At 39.8% G+C, this 20862-nt stretch overlaps 1 protein-coding gene across 1 annotated transcript; it reads left to right on the top strand.

The window, feature by feature from the left end:
* Window positions 1-225: 225 nt before the first annotated feature.
* Window positions 226-19440, top strand: LOC113610914 (NF-kappa-B-activating protein). Its single transcript, XM_027089416.1, has 9 exons — window positions 226-775; window positions 3737-3817; window positions 8310-8380; window positions 8562-8699; window positions 10821-10884; window positions 12825-12934; window positions 13032-13107; window positions 14462-14611; window positions 17664-19440. The coding sequence occupies exons 1-9, from the start codon at window positions 387-389 to the stop codon at window positions 17836-17838; spliced, it is 1254 nt and encodes a 417-aa protein (XP_026945217.1). The 5' UTR covers window positions 226-386; the 3' UTR covers window positions 17839-19440.
* The last annotated feature ends 1422 nt before the right edge of the window (window positions 19441-20862 follow it).

The following is a 20862-nucleotide window of genomic DNA, read 5'->3' as shown; positions in this document are numbered from 1 at the left end:
CCCGTGAGCCATGGCAGCTGAGCCTGCGCGTCCGGAGCGCCTCTCACTGGCCGCAGCAGTGAGAGGCCCGCGTACCGCCAAAAAAAAAAAAAAAAGTACAAGGTCTCCAGTAGAGCTTAGATTTGAGCAGCCTCAGTCGGAACCCGAAGGATGAGCCGATCTAGTTGCCCCACGGCTTCTTTATACGGATACACACATCCCGTCCCATTGGCAGGACCGCCTACGTCCGGGGAAGGAATTTGCCGACGTACTCGGAACTGTTTCCAAGGTTTTCTCGGGCTCGGGTGGTGTCGCGGTTGCTGGTCCTGGGAGCCAAGGCAACGGATATCTTCCCAGCTCGCGAGAGCGCCCCCTTCTCCCACGGCTTCGGGGACCCAGCAACAGCTATGGCTCCGGTGTCTGGCTCCCGCAGCCCGGAGTGGGAGGCCTCGGGCTCCGGGGGGAAGAAGCGTCGCAGTTCTTCGAAGAGCCCTAAGCCCAGCAAATCCTCTCGCTCCCCGCGGGGCCGCCGCTCTCGCTCGCACTCTTGCTCTCGGTCCGGGGACCGGAATGGCCTTAGCCATCAACTGAGTGGCCCCAACCAAGGCTCCCGAAACCAGTCCTACCGCTCCCGCTCGCGGTCACGGTCTCGAGAGCGGCCCTCCGCGCCGCGGGGCGCCCCTTTCGCTTCTGCCTCCTCGTCCGCCTATTATGGCGGCTACTCACGCCCCTACGGGAGCGACAAGCCATGGCCTAGCCTCCTGGACAAGGAGAGGGAAGAGAGCCTGCGGCAGAAGTGAGTGAGACGAACGTACCTTATCTTTCGTGAGCCCACCAGCCTTCAGTGTCCGATTTATCGTTCATCTTGCTCCCGACTATACCCATTTCGCTCTCTCTCCCTGACTTGCGCCCATTTTCATCCCTTCCTTCAGTCCACCCACGATAACAGCTTATTCGCCTTTTCTACTCTAGGTTTTCACTCATCCCCGGGCCCCTTCATCTAGTGCGCTGGCCTCCCGCAACCCCCTCCTGCCTCCTGGCTTGTAGCGGACATGGCCAAGAGCCTCAGACGTCCCGGAATTATACCATTTACTTGGTGTGTCGTTATCATTCGTGAGCATGTTTTATTCCCCACTAGACTGAGCTCATGGAAAGTAGGAGCCCGGTTTTATTGATCACAAAATTCACCGTGCCTAGCACTTTGTAGGCGCGCAACTTTTGCTTGTTGAATGATCAAACAGGTTTGAGATGATAGGGTAAGTGAGTGGAATTGTTTTGTAGCGATTTGGGAAGGGTTGAGATTAAGGCTTAAATTGGAGGGGAGGAAAACCTCTGAAACAAGATGTTTGAATAAATGTAGGAAAAGTGATCTGCTAAACTGTAGATTGGACTACACTAAGAAAGATCTTGTTAAGTGGTCTCAATCTTGACCATGAAAAATTAGGTCAGGGTGAGATCAGATCTCTAATGAGACTGAGTATTGGAGTGGAAAATGAATAGTTTAAGAAGGAGAAAGGAAAAGGGTTATAATTATTGCTTTGTAAGTTTAAAAAATTTTTTTACTTTTTAAAAATTGATTTATAGTTGATGTACAGTGTTTCAAGTTACAGGTGTACAATATAGTGATTCACAATTTTTAAAGGTTATACTTCATATATAGTTATTATATGCTTTGTAAGTCTTAATATCTAACACTTATTGGTTGTTAAATTGTGTATCAGTTACTGTACTGAGTGCTTTACCACACTGTATGTGTTTTTTAAAAACCAAGAAATTAAAAAGTATAACAGGCATTTAGGAGCAGGTTAAGGTTCCAACAGGTGAGAGATGTCTTCATGAATCTTTTTCTTCCAGGAGTGGGAGGTAATAAAATGTAGTGATGAAGAGGACAGGCTCCAGAATCAGACTGCCTGAGTTTGAAGCCATCCTTTGCTGCTTAATAGTTGTGTGACCTTGGGCAAGTCACTTAACCTCTTTGAGTTTCATTTCTTCACCATTTAAAAGGGGATAAAATAGCACGAAAGCTTTTTAAGAGTTGTAATGACTTAGTGCCTGGAACATAATAAATAGTCCTTAAGTGTTAGCTGTTAGTGTTCTGGGCATGGGAGCAGAAACAGTACAAACAGTCCTGAGTTAGGTTGGAGACCTACTTTTCCAAATTAGAATTTCCAGAAAGTTACCCCCAGGCTGTGTCGATCAAAAAGCATCCAGTTTTCTTATTAGACATTCTTCACCAAAAGATGTCAGAATTCCTTGGATGAAATTCGCATTTGTACATTTAGAAGATAAATAATTTATCTTAAGAGTACAGATGAAGTCAGGTGGTGGGAGGGATAAGAACTTGACTGCTTGTTTTTTTCAGCCTGTCAAGCATTCTTTGTCCTATATGTATATATTCAAAATTTGGCTGTAAGTATGTCCCTTATTAGATTTTTTTAAATCTTTATTGGAGTATAATTGCTTTACAATGGTGTGTTAGTTTCTGCTTTATAACAAAGTGAATCAGCTATACATATACATATATCCCCATATCTCCTCCCTCTTGCGTCTCCCTCCCACCCTCCCTATCCCACCCCCCCATCCCATCCCTCTAGGTGGTCACAAAGCACCCAGCTGATCTCCCTGTGCTATGCGGCTGCTTCCCACTAGCTATCTGTTTTACATATGGTAGTGTGTATATGTCCATGCCACTCTCTCACTTCGTCCCAGCTTACCCTTCCCCGTCCCCGTGTCCTCAAGTCCATTCTCCAGTAGGTCTGCTTCTTTATTCCCGTCCTGCCCTTAGGTTCTTCATGACCATTCTTTTTTTGTTTTTTTTAGATTCCATATATATGTGTTAGCATAAGGTATTTGTTTTTCTCTTTCTGACTTACTTCACTCTATGACAGACTCCAGGTCCATGTTACTTCAAGTGGGAAACCTGAATCTGACTCTGCCTGATTACACCTTTTACCCTGAATAAAGAAGAAAAATAATTTATTTTTTAAAAATCAAACCAATTATATTTATTTTGTAAGGTTTTTTTTTTAAACAAGTAGCATCACAGCAGCTAAACTTTGAGGAATTAAGCCTTAGTTTTTTTGTGTTTTGTGTGTGTGTTTATAAGTAATATCAAAAATTAAGAGAAGAAATCACAAACATAAGACAAAACAAAAAATTTTATGTCTTCCAAGAGTAGATAGAGGATTTACTCCTTTTTGAAAAAGGAATTAAAGGGAAATCAGAGAAAACAAGTGCTGTATCTTATTGAGTACAGTTTTTGTCAAATAAAACTTTTCTTTCACTTTCAGAGCTCCTTTTATTTTCTACTTCTAATGCTTTGTTGTTATTTTCTTCATTAATTCCTGAGTTTCTGAAAACAGAAGTTTTGACCTTATCAAAAGTAGAGAATTCTCTTTACTTTCATAAGGATACATAAACAAATGAAGTTATTTCCAAATGTAAGACTGTCTCTGTCACATATTGCAGAAGGTGAAAGGAGCAATTAGGAGCTATGTCATGCATGTGGTGGAAGGACAGCCTCCCAGGCTGAATTTCTGGCCTGGCCTGTCAGGCTGTCTGTAGTCTGTACCATTTGATAGTACCGTCAGAACATCAGATCCTAAGTGTTGAGTTTACATTTAAACCAAGTTTTTATTAGTTTAAAGTTTAAACTGTAAAGGGAAAATGGAACTTAACTGGACTCCTTTGACTTTTATTATATATTTAGGAAACAGTTTAGCCATGGTGTTATAATTTACCTGCTTATCTCTTCTAGGAGATTAAGTGAGAGAGAGAGGATTGGAGAATTGGGAGCTCCTGAAGTATGGGGACTTTCTCCAAAGAATCCAGAACCAGAGTAAGTGATTTAAAAATATATTTTTTAAATGCAACATTTGTTTAAATCCAGAGTCTATTGTCAAATTTTTTGTTAAGAACTTTAACTACAGCTCTTTTTTTCCCTCTTTCTTGTGATTTATGCTCTTCTACTCGTTAAGTTTTAAAAAAATTGAACATACCTAAGGATTAAAACATGCTCCTAGTGGATTTTAGCATGCTAATTGTTCTCTTTAAGTTGTAATTCATGAGATGCTAATTTCCTATTCATAGAAGGGTTCAGTGTTGAAACAAATACATTTATATTATTTTGAATTATTTTTTCTCAATCCCGTAACTGATTGCATGTCAGACATTAGCATTACAAAGCGTTTTTTTTAATGAATATACTGATATGGGTTTGTTTAGTTTCCTGCATACAGTATTGTTGAAGGCCTAATGCTTTTTCTTTTTGCCTATTTTTTTTTCTCTTTGGTGTTGTTCATAAGCTGCTTCTTCCCTCTCCTTTATTTCTGTGTTTTCTTTAGATTGAGTTGAGACAATGTGCTTGACAGGTAAACCTGTTATTTGTAACAGGGTGATAAAGCATTATGATCTGAAAGTTCTTTTCTCTTCTTAAAAAAATTATTTTTCCCACCACCTGTTTTTTTTTTTGTTTTTTTTTTTTTTGCTGTACGCGGGCCTCTCACTGTTGTGGCCTCTCCTGTTGCGGAGCACAGACCCCGGACGCGCAGGCTCAGCGGCCATGGCTCACGGGCCCAGCCGCTCCGCGGCATGTGGGATCTTCCCGGAGCGGGGCACGAACCCGTGTCCCCTGCATCGGCAGGCGGACTCTCAACCACTGTGCCACCAGGGAAGCCCACCTGTTATTTTTTTTATTGAGGTGTAATTGACATACAGTATTAGTTTCTGGCATACAACATAATGATTTGATATTTGTATATATTGCAAAACAATCACCACAATAAGTCTAGTTAACATCCATTACCATACATAGTTATAAATTTTTTTTTCTTGTGATGAGAACTTCTAAGATTTACTTTCTTAGCAACTTTCAAATATGCAATACAGTATTATTATTATTTTATTTTATTTTAATTTTTGGCTGAGTTGGGTCTTTTTTGCTGTGCATGGGCTTTCTCTAGTTGCGGCGAGCGGGGGCTACTCTTTGTTGCGGTGCGCAGGCTTCTCTTTGCGGTGGCTTCTCTTGTTGCAGAGCACAGGCTCTAGGCGTGCAGGCTTCAGTAGTTGCGGCTCGCGGGTTCTAGAGCGCAGGCTTAGTAGTTGTGGCGCATGGGCTTAGTTGCTCCGTGGCACGTGCTTCTCGGACCAGGCTCGAACCCGTATCCTCTGCATTGGCAGACGGATTCTTGACCACTGCACCACCAGGGAAGCCCCAGCATTATTAACTGTAGTTGCCATGCTATACATTACATCCCCAGGACTTATTTATTTTATAACTAGAAGTTTGTACTTTTTTATACCCTTCACACATTTTACCCATGCCCCACCCACTGGCAACCATCATTCTGTTCTCTGTATCTGTGAGCTTGCTGGTTTTTTGTTTTTTAGAGTTCACATATAAGTGAGATTATATGATATTTGTCTTTCTCTGTCTGACTTATTTCATTTAGCAAATGCCCTCACAGTCCATCCATGTTGTCTAAAATGGCAAGATTCTTTCCTTTTTAAGGATGAATAATATTCTACTGTGGTGTGTGTGTGTGTGTGTGTGTGTGTGTGTGTGTATATATTTCTCACAGTTCTTTTTTATCCATTCATCTGTTCATGGATATTTGGTTGTTTCTATATCTTAGCTATTTTAAATAATGCTGCAATGAGCATGAGAATGCAGATATTTCTTTGAGATACTGATTTCATTTCCTTCAGATATATATCCAGAAGTGGGATTGTTGGATTATATGGTAGTTCAATTTTTAATTTTTTGAAGAACCTCCATACTGGATTCTATAATGGCTGTACCAATTTATATTCCCACTAACAGGGTACAAGTGTTCCCTCTTCTCCACATCCTCACCAACACTTGTTATCTCCTGTCTCTTTGATAATATTCATCCTAACAGGTGTGAAGTGATATTTCATTTTGGTTTTGATTTGCATTTCCCTGATCACTAGTGATGTTGAGCATCTTTTTATGTACCTATTGGCCATCTGTGTGTCTTCTTTGCAAAAATGTCTATTCAGATCCTCTGCCTATTTTTAAATCACATTGTTTGTTTGTTTGCTATTGAGTTGTATGAATTCTTTATATATTTTGGATATTAACCCCTCATCAGATGTGATTTGCAAATATTTTCTCCCATTCAGTAGGTTGCCTTTTCATTTTGTTGATGGTTTCCTTTGCTGTGCAGAAGCTTTTTAGTTTGATATAGTCACACTTACTGATTTTTGCTTTTGTTACCATTGCTTTTGGTGTCAAATCCAAAAAATCATTGCCAAGACCTATGTCAGGGAGCTTACCACCTATGTTTTCTTCTAGGAGTTTTATGGTTTCAGGTTTTACATTCAAGTCTTTAATCCATTTTGAGTTAATTTTTGTGTAATGGTGTAAGATAGTGGTCCATTTCATTCTTTTGCATGTAGCTATCCAGTTTTCCCAGCACCATTTATTGAACCGACTGTCCTTTCCTCATTGTATATTATTGGCTCCTTTATCATAAATTAATTGACCATATATACATGGATTTATTTCTGGGCTGTCTGTTTTGTTCCATTGATCTATATGTCTGTTTTTATGGCAGTACCATGCTGTTCTGATTTCTGTAGCCTTGTAGTATAGTTTGAAATCAGGGCGCATGATGCCTCGAGCTTTGTTCTTCTTGCTCGAGATTGCTTTGGCTATTCAGGGTCTTTTGTGGTTTCATGCAGATTTTAGGACTGTTTGTTCTATTTCTGTGAAAAAATACCATTGGAATTTTGGTAGGGATTTCATTGAATCTGTAGATTGCTTTGGGTAGTATGGATATTTTAACAATATTAATTCTTCCAATCTGTGAGCATAGAAAATCCATTTCTTTGTGTCTTCTTCAATTTATTTCATCAATGTCTTATAGTTTTCAGTGTACAAGTCTTCCACCTCCTTGGTTAAATTTATTTCTAGGTATTTTATTCTTTTTGATGGAATTGTATTCTTAGTTTCATTTTCTGATAATTTGTTATTAGTGTATAGAAATGCAATGAATTTCTGTGTATTGATTTTGTATCCTGCAACTTTACTGAATTCATTTATTGGTGCTGACAGTCTTTTGGTGGAGTCTTTGGGATTTTCTATATATAATATCATGTCATCTGCAAGTAAGGACAGTTTTACTTCTTCCTTTCCAATTTGGGTGCCTTTTATTTCTTGTTCTTGCCTAATTGCTCTGGCTAGGACTTCCAATACTATGTTGAATAAAAGTGGTGAGAGTGGGCATCCTTGTCTTGTTTAGCTTTTCACCATTGAGTGTGATGTTAACTGTGGGCTTGTCATATATTGTCTTTATTATGTTGAGATACTGAAACTTGTTCTAACAGATGCCTTTAAAATACTCAAAGAGGGCTTCCTGGTGGCGCAGTGGTTAAGAATCTCCCTGCCAATACAGGGGACATGGGCTCGAGCCCTGGACCGAGAAGATCCCATGTGCCGCAGAGCAACTAAGCCCGTGTGCCACAACTACTGAGCCTGCACTCTAGAGCCCATGAGCCACAACTACTGAAGCCTGCGTGCCTAGAGCCTGTGCTCTGCAACAAGGGGAGCCATCGCAATGAGAAGCCCACGCACCACAACAGAGAGTAGCCCCTGCTCGCCGCAACTAGAGAAAGCCCGCGCGCAGCAACAAAGACCCAATGCAGCCAAAAGTAAAAATAAATAAATAAATTTATTTATTTTAAAAGAATACTCAAAGAATTAGAGTTGAAAGGAATCCTAAAAATAATTTTCTAGGCAATTTCTAAATTATTCCAGATGTGATCTTCAGAGGAAGAGACTGTGATATGGAAATTCCCTTTTTAAGCTATTGTAGAATGTTAATAACACTCATTTTCAGAATCCTCTTACAACAGGATGAAATCTCTGTAGCTGTAGTGTGTTAGATTCTTGCTCTGGGGAGACAGAACAGTTGCTGCTCTACCGTATGTCTGTTCCACAAGTAGAATGAAATTATGAAGTCTTCCCTCAGCCTTCTTATCTCCAGTTTCTCTCCTCTTTCCTTATGGTTCCTGTTTCCCTGCATTTGCCTTGTGGTTTCTTCGAAAATATAAATCCTTCATGCTGCTTTCAGTGTGAATAGCATTTTGTTAACTCGAAAGCTTTATGCAAATGTAAATGATTATTCTACTATTATGAAGGTGGTTGGCCGATAAGCTGTACTGTTACAAAAGCAGTCCGGTGCTGGCTTTGAATGGTTCTTGGACAATCAATTTGTTACTGAAAAATTTTAAGTATGTATTTTTATACTCTGTGGTCCATATTTTATCACTTTCCTGATTCTTACTACAGTTTTCTTTAAATTCAGCTCTGATGAACATACACCAGTAGAGGACGAAGAGCCAAAGAAAAGTACCACTTCAGCTTCTACTTCAGAAGGTATTTTTTAAATATAGGACTTTTTTATTGAGAAGTTTAAAAAATACGTTTATAAATAGTTGAACATTAGACTTTACTCAAATCGCCTGTCATCAATTCCTTTTCAGTATTTTTAATACAATAAAATTGATGCTCAGAAATACTTCTTTAGAAGTTAGTTTTTTATTTGTATTTTATGTAGAAGAAAAGAAGAAGAAGAAGTCTAGTCATTCAAAAGAAAGGTCCAAGAAAAAGAGGAAGAAAAAATCATCTAAAAGAAAACACAAGAAGTATTCTGATGATAGTGACAGTGACTCTGATTCTGAAACAGACTCCAGTGGTAAGAAAGCCAACATCCTTCTGTGAGCCTTACTTCAAAACTAGTTGTACTTCTTGAAAGCTTATTTTAGAAGCAGGTTCTTAAAAACAATAATAGCCAAGAGTTTTGAACACTCACTGACTTTGTGTTGGGCACCCTGCTAAGTGCTTGATATGCATTATTGCTATTTAATCCACACAGTCACTGTAGGACACACCTTAGAGATGGAGAAATGGAGGCCCAGGGCAGAGCATTAAGTACCGCACCCAAGGCCACACAGTTGGGATTCAGACCTAAGCCGTGTGACTCCAGATTGGTTGTGTGTAGCTGTACAAGGCATGTGGCACCGAACCATGTTGGGGTTAGTCTGTGAGACGTGTGGTGCTAAACCAAGCCACAGGGGGCTGCCTCAGCCCAGTGGAGCAGCTCTTCTGGGAGATTCTCACACTTAGTGGGCACCTTTGTGCAATTTTCAAAAAGGTACACCATAGGGGACTCCCTCTGGCCAGCAGCTGATTTATGTATCACACTTCCTGTGGGGCGGCACGTCACAAAAAAGTCACCTTTTTGTGCCCTCTCCTGGCTGATGACTGACAGAGGGTGCCTCCTCTGGGGACACGTTACACTAAGGCACCCCTTCCTCTGATGTCACCTGGGTTTCCTGGCCCTCACTGTCACCTTTCTTCCTCACTGCTAGAAGCCTGAGCTTTCTTGAAGCGCAGATCTGAGCATGGCGGTCCCTACTTAAAATCCTTCCACAGTTCTCCATGGCCTTCAGGGTAAAGTCAGATCCCAATTGTAGAGGAATAACTGAGGACATGGAAAGGAGACGTGACCCATGAACCCCTCGGCAGACCGAGGGTTAGAGAATAAGCCAGAACTGCAGGCAGTCCTGGATACTTTGGGCGCTGATCCATGAAATGACCTCAGTATAATCAGAATGATGGGAACACAAGGAGATGTCCTTGTGCTGCTTGTGAGCTCCAGGATGAAGCACGGCATGTCTTCAAGAAAGCCCACTGTTGCTTGTCTAATCAATACAAGCATATATTGCTGCTTTGGCATTTCTGGAATGTTAAAATTTTAAGTCTTAAGATGTAAACATAGATAATGCTTAAATAAAAGTCACCACAGCAGGATGAGACGGCGCCGTATTGCCTGAGCGAGCAGCAGCCCTCTACTGCTGTGCTTCTGCACAGTTCATCTCGTGTGATGAGCTTACTTTCAGCCCTGTCATAAGAAAACTGCAACACCAATTGATCTCTCACATCACACGTACCCTGTGGCTCTCCTGCAGCGTCCTCTTTGGCCTAAGGATGACTTTCCATCTCCTTGATACTGCACATCCTTTCTCTTGACTCTGTCGCTTGATACAGAGAGTCCGTCTGCCTACAATGTTGGTCTCTCCCTGCACGCGGCTTGGCTTACTCATTGCTATGATGGGCATGCATTACGTTTGTAATGAAACTGATTTTAAAAATAACTAGCTTAAGAGTCACCTTTTCCTGGTCAACCATTCCTCAACCACTATCCCCAAATCAGCCTGATTTTGAGACTCCTCTGTATGCCCAGAGCACCCCATGCTTCCCTCTCACTCAGATTCTAGTTGCCTCTTTCCCTGTGTCTCCTCCACTAGAATGTGCTCCCGGAAAGCAAACCCCCAAACACACACATCATGAAAATATTCAAACATTGAGAAAACTAAAGGGAGTAGTATAATTAATGCCATGTACAGTACTTGTCACTCAGGTTTAACATTTGTCAGCATTTTGACGTATTTGCTTCAAATAGGGATTTTTTTGTTGAGATAGTCAAGGCAAATTACAAATATCACACTGCCACCCTAAATATTTCTGTATACACCTCTAAACAATAAGGACATTTTTGTATCTAACCACAATACTATTATCTCATGCAATAAGGTTAATAATAATACCCTATATAACCAAATGCAACTTTAATTTCTATGTCCCCCGTGCCTAGCACATTTCCTAACAAGTAGAAATAAATGTTTGAATGAATTTGAATGAATTAATTTCTCTGTAACAACAAATGGAAGAGTAATAAGATATTTATCTACTCAAGAGTATTGGGGTTTTAGAGTTAAAAATTTTTTAAATTATAATGTGCTTTAATTTGCAGATGAAGATACAAAAAGGAGAGCAAAGAAAGCCAAGAAAAAGGAAAAGAAGAAGAAACACAGATCGTCTGTTTTTTTCTTTAATTTTTATTATGGAAAAGTTCAAAAATATAGAAAATTATATAAAATAGTGTAATGGACCTCCATGTAACCATCACCCAGCTTGAACAATTATCAACTCATTGGCAGTCTCTGCTGCCTACCCCCCCACTATTTGAAACCAATACCAGATATCATTTCATCCATAAAGCTGCGAGTTTCTCTAAAAGATAGGCATTCTTTAAAAAAAAAAAAAGTACAATACTGTTAATCCGCCTAAAATGTTTAACAGTAATTGTTCATTCAATTCTCAGTAGTTTTTGGTATAGTTTATTCAAATTAGGATCCAGACAATGTACATAAATTGTGATTGGTTGATATGTCTCTTACATCTCCTGAAATAGGTAGCTTTCCCTTCCCTTTTTGTTCCTGCAGTTTTTTTGTAGCAGAAACAAAATCATTTGTCCTGGAGGGTTTCCTGCGGTATGGATTTTGCTGGTTGTATTCTTACAGTGTTCTTTTCACATGTTTTCTGTCCTTTGTATTTCCTATAGATTGACAGTTAGGTCTAGACACTTGATAAGGTTCAGATTTGAGTTTCTGGCAGGAATACTTCATAGGCGGTGCTGTGTACTTGCAGCAGGAGGCAGATAATGTCTGGTTGTCTCTTTTTGTTATATTAACTGGCATCACTAGTCATTGTCTAGGTCCCTTATATCATTGCCAAATGGTGATGGTCTACTTCTGGCTTTCTTTCTTCATGTATTAGGTAGAATAATTCTATATGAGAAACCTACCCTTATTAACTATTTGGTTACTCTGAAGTATAGTTGGTATAGTAAGGGCAGAATAATTGCTTCCTTTTTTTGTTTTATGAGTTTTCAAATAAATGAGTTGGGGTTTTTTAGTATCATTATGAACCCAAGAATTCAAACATTTGATGTATTTTAATCCATTACACTGAAAATTGTTGATGTTCAAATTGGTAAGAGCTGTTTTTTTTTTTAATTTTTAAAATAAATTTATTTTATTTATTTATTTTTGGCTGCATTGGGTCTTCGTTGCTGTGCGCGGACTTTCTCTAGTTGCAGTGAGCGGGGGCTACTCTTTGTTGCCGTGCGCGGGCTTCTCATTGTGGTGGCTTCTCTTGTTGAGGAGCACGGTCTCTAGGCGCACGGGCTTCAGTAGCTGTGGCACGCGGGCTTCAGTAGTTGTGTTTCACGGGCTCCAGAGCGCAGGCTCACTAGATGTGGCACACGGGCTTAGTTGCTCCATGGCATGTGGGATCTTCCCAGACCAGGGCTCGAACCCATGTCCCCTGCATTGGCAGGCGGATTCTTAACCACTGCGCCACCAGGGAAACCCAAGAGCTATTTTTTAAACTGCTTTATTTCTGCTATCTTTCTACAACATGAGAACTGTATTTTATTGTTCCCTTAGGGATCTTCTTTTTTTTTTAATAAATTTATTTATTTTTGGCTGCATTGGGTCTTCGTTGCTGCACGCGGGCTTTCTCTAGTTTTGGTGAGCAGGGGCTACTCTTCGTTGCAATGCCTGCGGGCTTATTGCGGTGGCTTCTCTCGTTGCGGCGCACAGGCTCTAGAGCACAGGCTCAGTAGTTTTGGCGCATGGGCGCTAGAGTGCAGGCTCAGTAGTTGTGGCGCACGGGCTTACTTGCCCTGTGGCATGTGGGATCTTCCTGGACCAGGGCTCAAACCTGTGTCCCCTGCATTGGCAGGCAGATTCTTAACCACTGTGCCACCAGGGAAGCCCCAGGATCTTTTTTTTATAGTGAAACATGATTTGGTTAAATAAGTTAGATTTTTTTAATTAAAGTTCTTCTCTAATAAGTTTGAATTAGCTGAGCATCAAGATCATTTCAGTCAGTCCTTCATTGCCTTGAAAAAAATGATGCCCTTTAGCATGGGAATATTAAATCAATTTATATCAAATTATAATCATTACAGGAAGAAATATAAGAAAAAGAAGTCTAAGAAGAGCAGAAAAGATTCCAGTGATTCAAGTTCTAAAGAGTCCCAAGAAGAGTTTCTGGAGAATCCCTGGAAGGATCGATCAAGTAGGTTCTTCTGCTAGACTTCGACTCAGAACAGATAAAACATTAAATTAACTGATTAGTCAAAATGTGAATATGTTTCTGAACATCTTTTGTGCAGAGCCTGAAGAACCCTCAGATTTGATTGGCCCAGAGGCTCCCAAAACACTTGCCTCTCAAGATGATAAACCTTTGAAGTAAGTAAGAGTGTGTTTATAATCTCTAAAGTACCTTCCCAAATGTATGGTCCTAACGTCCTCTTCCAAGCTTATCTTCCTCTACTCCCTTATTTAGACGCCAGGTTCCAACTGAGCTGAACTAAAACTTCCCTGTATTCACTGTGCACTTTCACCTTATTTCTTCCCCCAATGTGCCTTCCCTTCTTTCCCCAGTCCTGATTTCTTTACTACCCCCAATTTCTTCCTGTTAAAATGCTTAACATTCTTCAAAGCCCTTTTCAAAAGGAGGGGGCATATGCTGATTGCTGATATCGTCCCTCCACAGGTAGGTGTGATTCCTACCCCTCTTTATTTTTTATTTCTTTATTTTTTACTTTGTTTTATTTATTTATTTGTTTGTTTTGGCTGCATTGGGTCTTCATTGCTGCACGCAGGCTTTCTCTAGTTGCAGCGAGCGGGGGCCACTCTTCATTGCTGTGCACGGGCTTCTCATTGCGGTGGTTTCCCTTGTTGCAGAGTACAGGCTCTAGGTGCACTGGCTTCAGTAGTTGTGGCACGCAGGCTCAGTAGTTGTGGCTCGTGGGCTCTAGAGTATAGACTCAGTAGTTGTGGCGCATGGGCTTAGTTGCTCCACGGCATGTGGGATCTTCCTGGACCAGGGATCGAACCCATGTCCCCTGCATTGGCAGGTGGATTCTTAACCACTGCACCACCAGGGAAGTCCTCCTACCCCTCTTTAATCCTTTAGTCCTCATAGCGTTTTCTTTCTTTTGTGCAATGTGTTACATATTCTACGTTGTATTAGTGTTATATCCTTATTAATATGTAAGTGCCATAAGAACAGAGATTATTTTTATATTACAAGCTTTGAGTTTAATAGCTATTCAAGAAGAATTCAATGAATTGAATGAAGCGATGGTAGTTTTCAAAGTCCCCTTGAATGAAAGTTATTTGAGAACCGTTACTGTATAGCATTATTATTGGTTATAAGTCTAATAAATATGTTAATTTGAGATATATTATTTCTTTACTTTTTTTTTAAAGGGAAAAAGGTAAAAGGAGTTCGCTGGAGGCAGAAGCAATAAAGGCAATACCTGTGGGGAAAATTGATCCATAATTGTAAACCATGAATATATGCTCACTAACATCAGTTCTTTTATTCTTCCAAAGTATCTCTGCATTTCTGGGTTAGTGATATAGGTCACAGTGCAGTGTTCCCTAGTTAAGTTGAAGTAATTTACATTGGACTTCCCAGCATGCTGCCCAGCAACTGTTATTCCTACTGTTCTCTGAGAGAAATGGTTTTTTGTGCTCTCTTTAGATGATGAACTTTTTATAATGAACCTTTTCTGAATTCTATATTACTTCGTAGCTATGGCCATGCTCTGTTACCTGGTGAAGGTGCAGCTATGGCTGAATATGTAAAAGCTGGAAAACGTATCCCACGAAGAGGTGAAATTGGCTTGACAAGTGAAGAAATTGCATCATTTGAATGCTCGGGTTACGTAATGAGTGGTAGCAGGTATGTTCTTGGCATTGAGGTCAGTTTCCTTTCTCACTACCAAAATTATATTTTGGTGACATTTTCATTAAGTGACCATTCCTAATGAAAAGAAAAGTATAAATATAGGCTTAATATTGGTTTTGTTAGTATAAATGTAGTTGTCTAAAATTCCAAGTAGGTATGCAACTCGGCTGTGTCTCCAACTTCAAAGAATCAGTCTTTTCAGTGTCCTAATCCATATTTTGGTACAGATAGTTTATCCTCCGGAGGATATAGTTAAATTCAGCTATTTATCACTGCCCCACGAGGAATGTGGCATTCTGGTAGTTAGGAAAGCATTTACATAAGACAGTGTTTCCTGTTTTCTGAGTTTGCCTCTAGTTCTCTGTGGAGTCAGAGAACTTGGACTCTCTAGTTCTCTGGACTCTGAGAATGAAGAGTAGAAAAGGATTATGACAGAGATCAGTTTTAGCATGAGAAAAGGAATACAAAATTGGGAAGAGAAAGCAAAGTCCCAGGAAGAACAAGGAGAGTGAACTAATAGGGTATCAGTACCAAGATCAAACTGAATTTTGGATTTTTTAAAACTTCATAAACTTTTAAAAGTGGGTAAACATTTTTAAGTGAAATTGGAGGCAAATATTTGTGGAACCCCTGAAGCATCTCCAGAATCTTGGAATTCTGAGGACTGATATTTGAAAACATTATATCTAAGGACCAGTAAGACAAGAAAAAGAAATTAGAGGCATAAGAATTAGAACAGAGGATATAACACTGTCATTTTTTGTGAATGATATGATTTTTTACATAGAAAATCCTAAAGACTCTTCAGATGAATTACAGATAATAGGAAGGTTTAACAAATAGTTGGATATAATGTTAACACCCCAAAATCAATTGCATTTCTATGTACCAGCAACAAAGAACTAGAAAATGTAGTTAAATAAAAAGAAAACATTTATAATAGTATCAGAGAATATGAAGGACTTAGGAATAAATCTTCACAAAAGATGTCCAAGACCTTTACAGGGAAAACTATAAGACATTATTAAGAGACATTAAAGAAGACCTAAATAAATGGAGAGGTATCATGTTCATGAATAGGAAGGCAATATTGTAAAGTTGTCAGTTCTTCCAAAATTAATCTGTAGATTCAGTGCAGTTCCAATCAAAATCACAACTGAGATTTTCATGAAACGTAATAAGATGGTTCTAAAATTTATATGTTAAGACTAGCGGGCCAAGAATAGCCATCTTACTTCTCTGAAGAAGAGCAGGAAGGTGATTTGCCCTACCATATATGAGGGCTTATTATGAAGCTTGCAGCACTTTGGAAAGAGTGGCATAACAAATGAACTGTTCAACGGAATAAAATACAGAGCCCAGGGGCAGAGCCATACATGTATGGAACTTCGTTATATGAAAGAGCTGGTATGTCAGATCAGTGGGGAAAGAATGAACTAGGCAATAAATGGAGCAGGAAGAAAATGGTTATCTGTATGGAAGAAGCTGAAAGTAGAACCCCGTATCACCATATTTAAAAATCATTGCAGCTAGATCAGGAGTTAAACATCAAAAACAACTTTAATACTCTTAGTATAAAATAATGAGGAGATTTCTATTAGATCTTGGGGTGGGGAAGCATTTCTTAAAGAAGACCAAAAAAATGCACTAACTATAAAATAATATATTGATAAATTTGCCTGAGTTAAAAATAAGAACTTTTGTTCATCAAAAGACATCTTAAAATAAGTAAAAAAGACAAGTTCCAAACTGGGATAAGATCTTGTAATACACACAACTGATAGTTAGTATTGAGAGTATTTAAAGAATATCTATAAACAATCCAAAAGAAAAGTGGGAAAATGACACAAACAGGCATTTGTCAGAAGGAAAAAATATATGGCCTACACATACAAAAAAGATGTTTGTTATCATTGGAAATGGAAATCAACATATGGAAATACCATTTTACAGCCATTTGATAGAGAAAAGTTCAAAGTTCTAACAATTCCAAGCATTTGAGAGGATGTGGATCCACAGGCTCTCTTAAGTGTTGCCAGTGGTGGTATAAATCGGTACAACCATTTTGGAAAACATTCTGACATTATCTTGGAAAGTTGAGCATTCACGTATTTTATGACCCAGCAACTCCATACCTACATACCCAAGAAAATCTTTCCCATGTACTAAGAGATGTGTACATTGATGTTTATTACAGCATCATTCACATGGCACTTTCCGTTCCAGATAAACTACTCACTATACCCTGAGCAACCTAAATACATTGTCATCTCCTTGACTTACCACCTGCCACTCCCCCACCTTCACACTAACCTGAAATGATTCTCCCCTCTTTTCCTTACTCAGTTTGCTCTGTTTTTCTAGGCATAGTTGAAGCTTCATCTTGAATTGATTGTGCAGGATTGGGTACATATACATAAAAGAGGCAGGTTTTCATGAAGTTTTCCTTCTAAATAGGCAGATCTTTTGAAGATGATGTAAAAGTTTCCCTCTGCCTCGACCCCTATACTTTACTGATTTGGTCCTTGTGCTAAAATCCCTTCTTTCTTTTCTTTGAGCTGCAACTGAATTCTAAGGAAGTTAAATCCACCCACAAAACTCACCCAAAAATTCAGTTGTAAATTTAAACCTGGTTCTTTTGGTTGTATGATAAATTAGAACTTTGGAGAAGTTCCACCTGCTAGATGACAACTTAAATCTTATCCTACTATCAAGTCTACATATCACTTAGGAAGTTTAATAATTTGCCTGTTCCTAGTTGTTTTACTGGAAATAACAGAACCAGACTTAGGCCCTTAGTATTTGAAATTAATAACATTCACCCTATTGACAGAACCGCAGAGATCATTATTTGAATACTAGAAATGAATCAAAGGACATGTCAGCAGATAAAATGAATGATCTTTTGAAAATCTAACCCATTACAGAAACAGATTCTATTTGTCGGCTTTTTAAATAGACTACTCTGTATTAAGAAAGGATTAGTGAGGAAGCACTATGAAAATAATTACTGAGAAATTAAGCCAAAAAATAAAATTATCTCCAGGCATCGCCGAATGGAGGCTGTGCGACTGCGAAAAGAGAACCAGATCTATAGTGCTGATGAGAAGAGAGCCCTTGCATCCTTTAACCAAGAAGAGAGACGAAAGAGAGAAAACAAGATTCTGGCCAGCTTTCGAGAGATGGTATACAGAAAAACTAAAGGGAAAGAGGACAAATAAGGATTTTCTGATTGTTCATCAGACATTTTTAACAACAAAAAAGAAAGTTTGGGTTCCATATATACACACAAAAAGATTATCATGATCTGAAAAAGCTTTACAGTGCTACTGTGCCTTCTATTTAATTCTTTCAGTCCTTCTATAAAAAGCTGCTTATTGATGTAACTTTAGCAAGCTCTTTGGGTTATTTTGGATTGACCAGAACAACCTTCTGGTTTAAAAATCCAAATTATGAATGAAACTCTGCTGTGTTGGGGGAGGTGGCATTGAGAGAAGGTGCTGGTGAGGTGAGAAACTGCACTCTCACACCACGGGACAGTGCTCCCATTAGCTCTACATGGTGCCCACTCCCCAACCCGTACCAACTGAACTTGGGAGAAATTATCATTCCTCTATGTTGAAGGTGTTATAAATGGACTTGATAGAAACACACAGGAGGCCACTTTTGTTAACAAAATGAAGGCATGGCTGAAAAAAGCAAATGTGGAATTTGAAGGTTGACTTGTATATTACAATATTATTGTCAGCTCTGGAAGTAATGTGTTTTGATTTTAGTCCCTACCTCCACCCCAAAACCAACAAACCAAAAAGCAAACTCTAACCCACAGACTTGTTGAATTGAAAACGTGAACATTAGTTTTAAAATTCTTAATAGGCTAATTAAAAATGGTTATTTCAAATATAAAATATTGGGAAGTCTCCTGTTGTGCCAGTGTAAGTATACATTATTTCCATCTGAGCTGTGTTTAGATCATTATTTGAATACTAGAAATGGATGGGAGTCAACAATGATCAGGAGTTTAATAAGGAAAAATATAATGAGTCATTGTTTTCATTGTTTTAACTTGGTTGCTTCATAAGGATGAAGCTAAAATGATGTTAAACGTTTTTAAAGTCTGTCCTTTGTAATAAGCAGATTTCATTTTAAGCATTGTTAAACTTTTCAGTTTATTTTTTACATCTGTCATTCATTTTAATCTGTAACTTCATATAGAACCCCTCACTTTCTCACTTTTTTATGGCTACTGTTGGCTTTTAAGTTTGGAGGAAATGGAAAATTCTGGGACTGTGAGATCGTGATCTTTTTCCTTCCCTCCTTTTGTTAAAGTTTAGTTGTTAGGACATACGAGCGAAGGGGGAGGGGATAGTAGAAGTTTTGACTGTTTTTGTTAAGGTTGTTTTGAGCTGCATTATTATGTGCCTAGGATAAATTTAAATTATCCGAGTGATGGGGAATTTCTGGCTTTGCTGTTATAAAATGCCCTCTCTCCTTATAATAGTTTAAAGTTTTTTTTTAAAAAAAGTTTTTTCTTTTGAAGAGTACACTGCGTTTATTTAACCCCATAAATTATAACATCTTAACGCATGTAAAATTTTTGTAAAGTGCTTTGAAAGATATATATTTTTTTTAACAAGTGGAAAATAATGTTCTTTAAAATACATCAAACTTTTAGTGGAAAATGATATTACCAGAAGCATGTAAGGATTTGTTCATCCTCTTCAAGAAATGGGATTTTTATGTAAAATATATATGTAGCACTGAATGCCAAAATGATGGGTATGTGTTATTGGAATTAAAAATGAGACTTGTTAATAAACCTATCGGGATGGTGTCTTAAGTCAAGAACGACCTTGAGAGGGGAGAGGGAGGGGCGTTGGGTAATCAGTGCTTCCGGAGGTGAACTTCCTTGCCTTGTGATAGGTTTGAGTTAGTGGTCAGGACAGTCATTCAGACTGACAGTCCCTCAAACTTCTGTGGCTTCAGTGACAGGGACAGGAACGTGGTTGACTTGAACATTCTTCAGGCAGCCAAAAAGATTTCCACGCAGGAAGCTTCAGGGTTTTCAAATTAGCTGGGACACCTCCAATGTGCAGATGCTCCTGCGTGTGGGCAGTGGGGATGGGGGGTGCCGTCCAGCGGTGGAACTATAGTCTGCGTCCAGTTTCAGGTGCAGGATGTGCTGTTTTATGGTGACTGTCACTGAGTGCCACTGTCTGTCACACAGAGATTGCTTTGGTGTGACCGATGTCAGGATCCCACCTGCCTCACTGCCCACAGAGGCCATGACCTTTCCTGCCTCCATATTAACACATAAGAGCTCCCTGGGTTGACTTCCGATGTGAAATAGAATTCCAGTGAGACTTTTCGGGCGAATGCTGAAAACAATCTTAAATTCTGGCCCCAAAAGCACGGAGTTAGCTAGGATGACATGACCTCCTTCTTGAGAAAAATAGATGCCTTTCTCCAAAGAGCCATCCAAGCAGGGAGACACCCCAAAGCTTGCAGAAGCGGTGTCCAGGGGTTTCAAATCCAACTGAAAGTTCCTCAGGCATCCCACAAAGCTGTTTTGGGGGAGGGTCTTTGGTTTTCCTGATGGAGACGATCCCAGGTAAACTGGTGCTCTGAGGCTGACGGTGGATTTTCCGGGCAAACTTCCCTCCCGGGCCCTCAGACCATCCACAACCAAGCGCCCCCTTTCTCCATCTTGCCCAAATGCCACCGTGTGCCACTTCCCATCACTGCACTTTGCTTTTGAGCTTCAGTTTTTTCCTTCCTGCGCCCAGTGCAAAGACCAGACGTCCTTTCGAAAGATGAAGAGCCATAAAGGAGTTCTTAGTGGACACGGGGAAGATGGTGGAAGAGTAAGACGCGGAGATCACCTTCCTCCCCACAGATACACCAGAAATACATCTACACGTGGAACAACTCCTACAGAACACCTACTGAACGCTGGCAGAAGACCTCAGACCTCCCAAAAGGCAAGAAACTCCCCACGTACCTGGGTAGGGCAAAAGAAAAAAGAATAAACAGAGACAAAAGGATAGGGATGGGACCTGCACCAGTGGGAGGGAGCTGTGAAGGAGGAAAGGTTTCCGCACACGAGGAAGCCCCTTCTAGGGCAGAGACTGCGGGTGGCGGAGGGGGAAAGCTTCAGAGCCGCGGAGAAGAGCACAGCAACAGGGGTGCGGAGGGCAAAGCGGAGAGATTCCCACACAGAGGATCAGTGCCGACTGGCACTCACC

This window comes from Aethalodelphis obliquidens, unplaced genomic scaffold (assembly GCF_003676395.1).
Source record: "Aethalodelphis obliquidens isolate GAN/ISIS:26980383/991018 unplaced genomic scaffold, ASM367639v1 scaffold66, whole genome shotgun sequence".
Classification (NCBI taxonomy): domain Eukaryota; kingdom Metazoa; phylum Chordata; class Mammalia; order Artiodactyla; family Delphinidae; genus Aethalodelphis; species Aethalodelphis obliquidens.
Note: the sequence above shows the minus strand (reverse complement) of the source record. Positions and strands in the feature narration are given on the sequence as shown.

Coding starts and splice junctions, on each gene's coding strand:
- LOC113610914 (XM_027089416.1), top strand. CDS start 387: ATGGCTCCGGTGTCTGGCTCCCGCAGCCCGGAGTGGGAGGCCTCGGGC. Junction 8,381..8,561: donor TTCAGCTTCTACTTCAGAAG/GTATTTTTTAAA, acceptor TATTTTATGTAG/AAGAAAAGAAGAAGAAGAAG. Junction 13,108..14,461: donor CAAGATGATAAACCTTTGAA/GTAAGTAAGAGT, acceptor ATTACTTCGTAG/CTATGGCCATGCTCTGTTAC.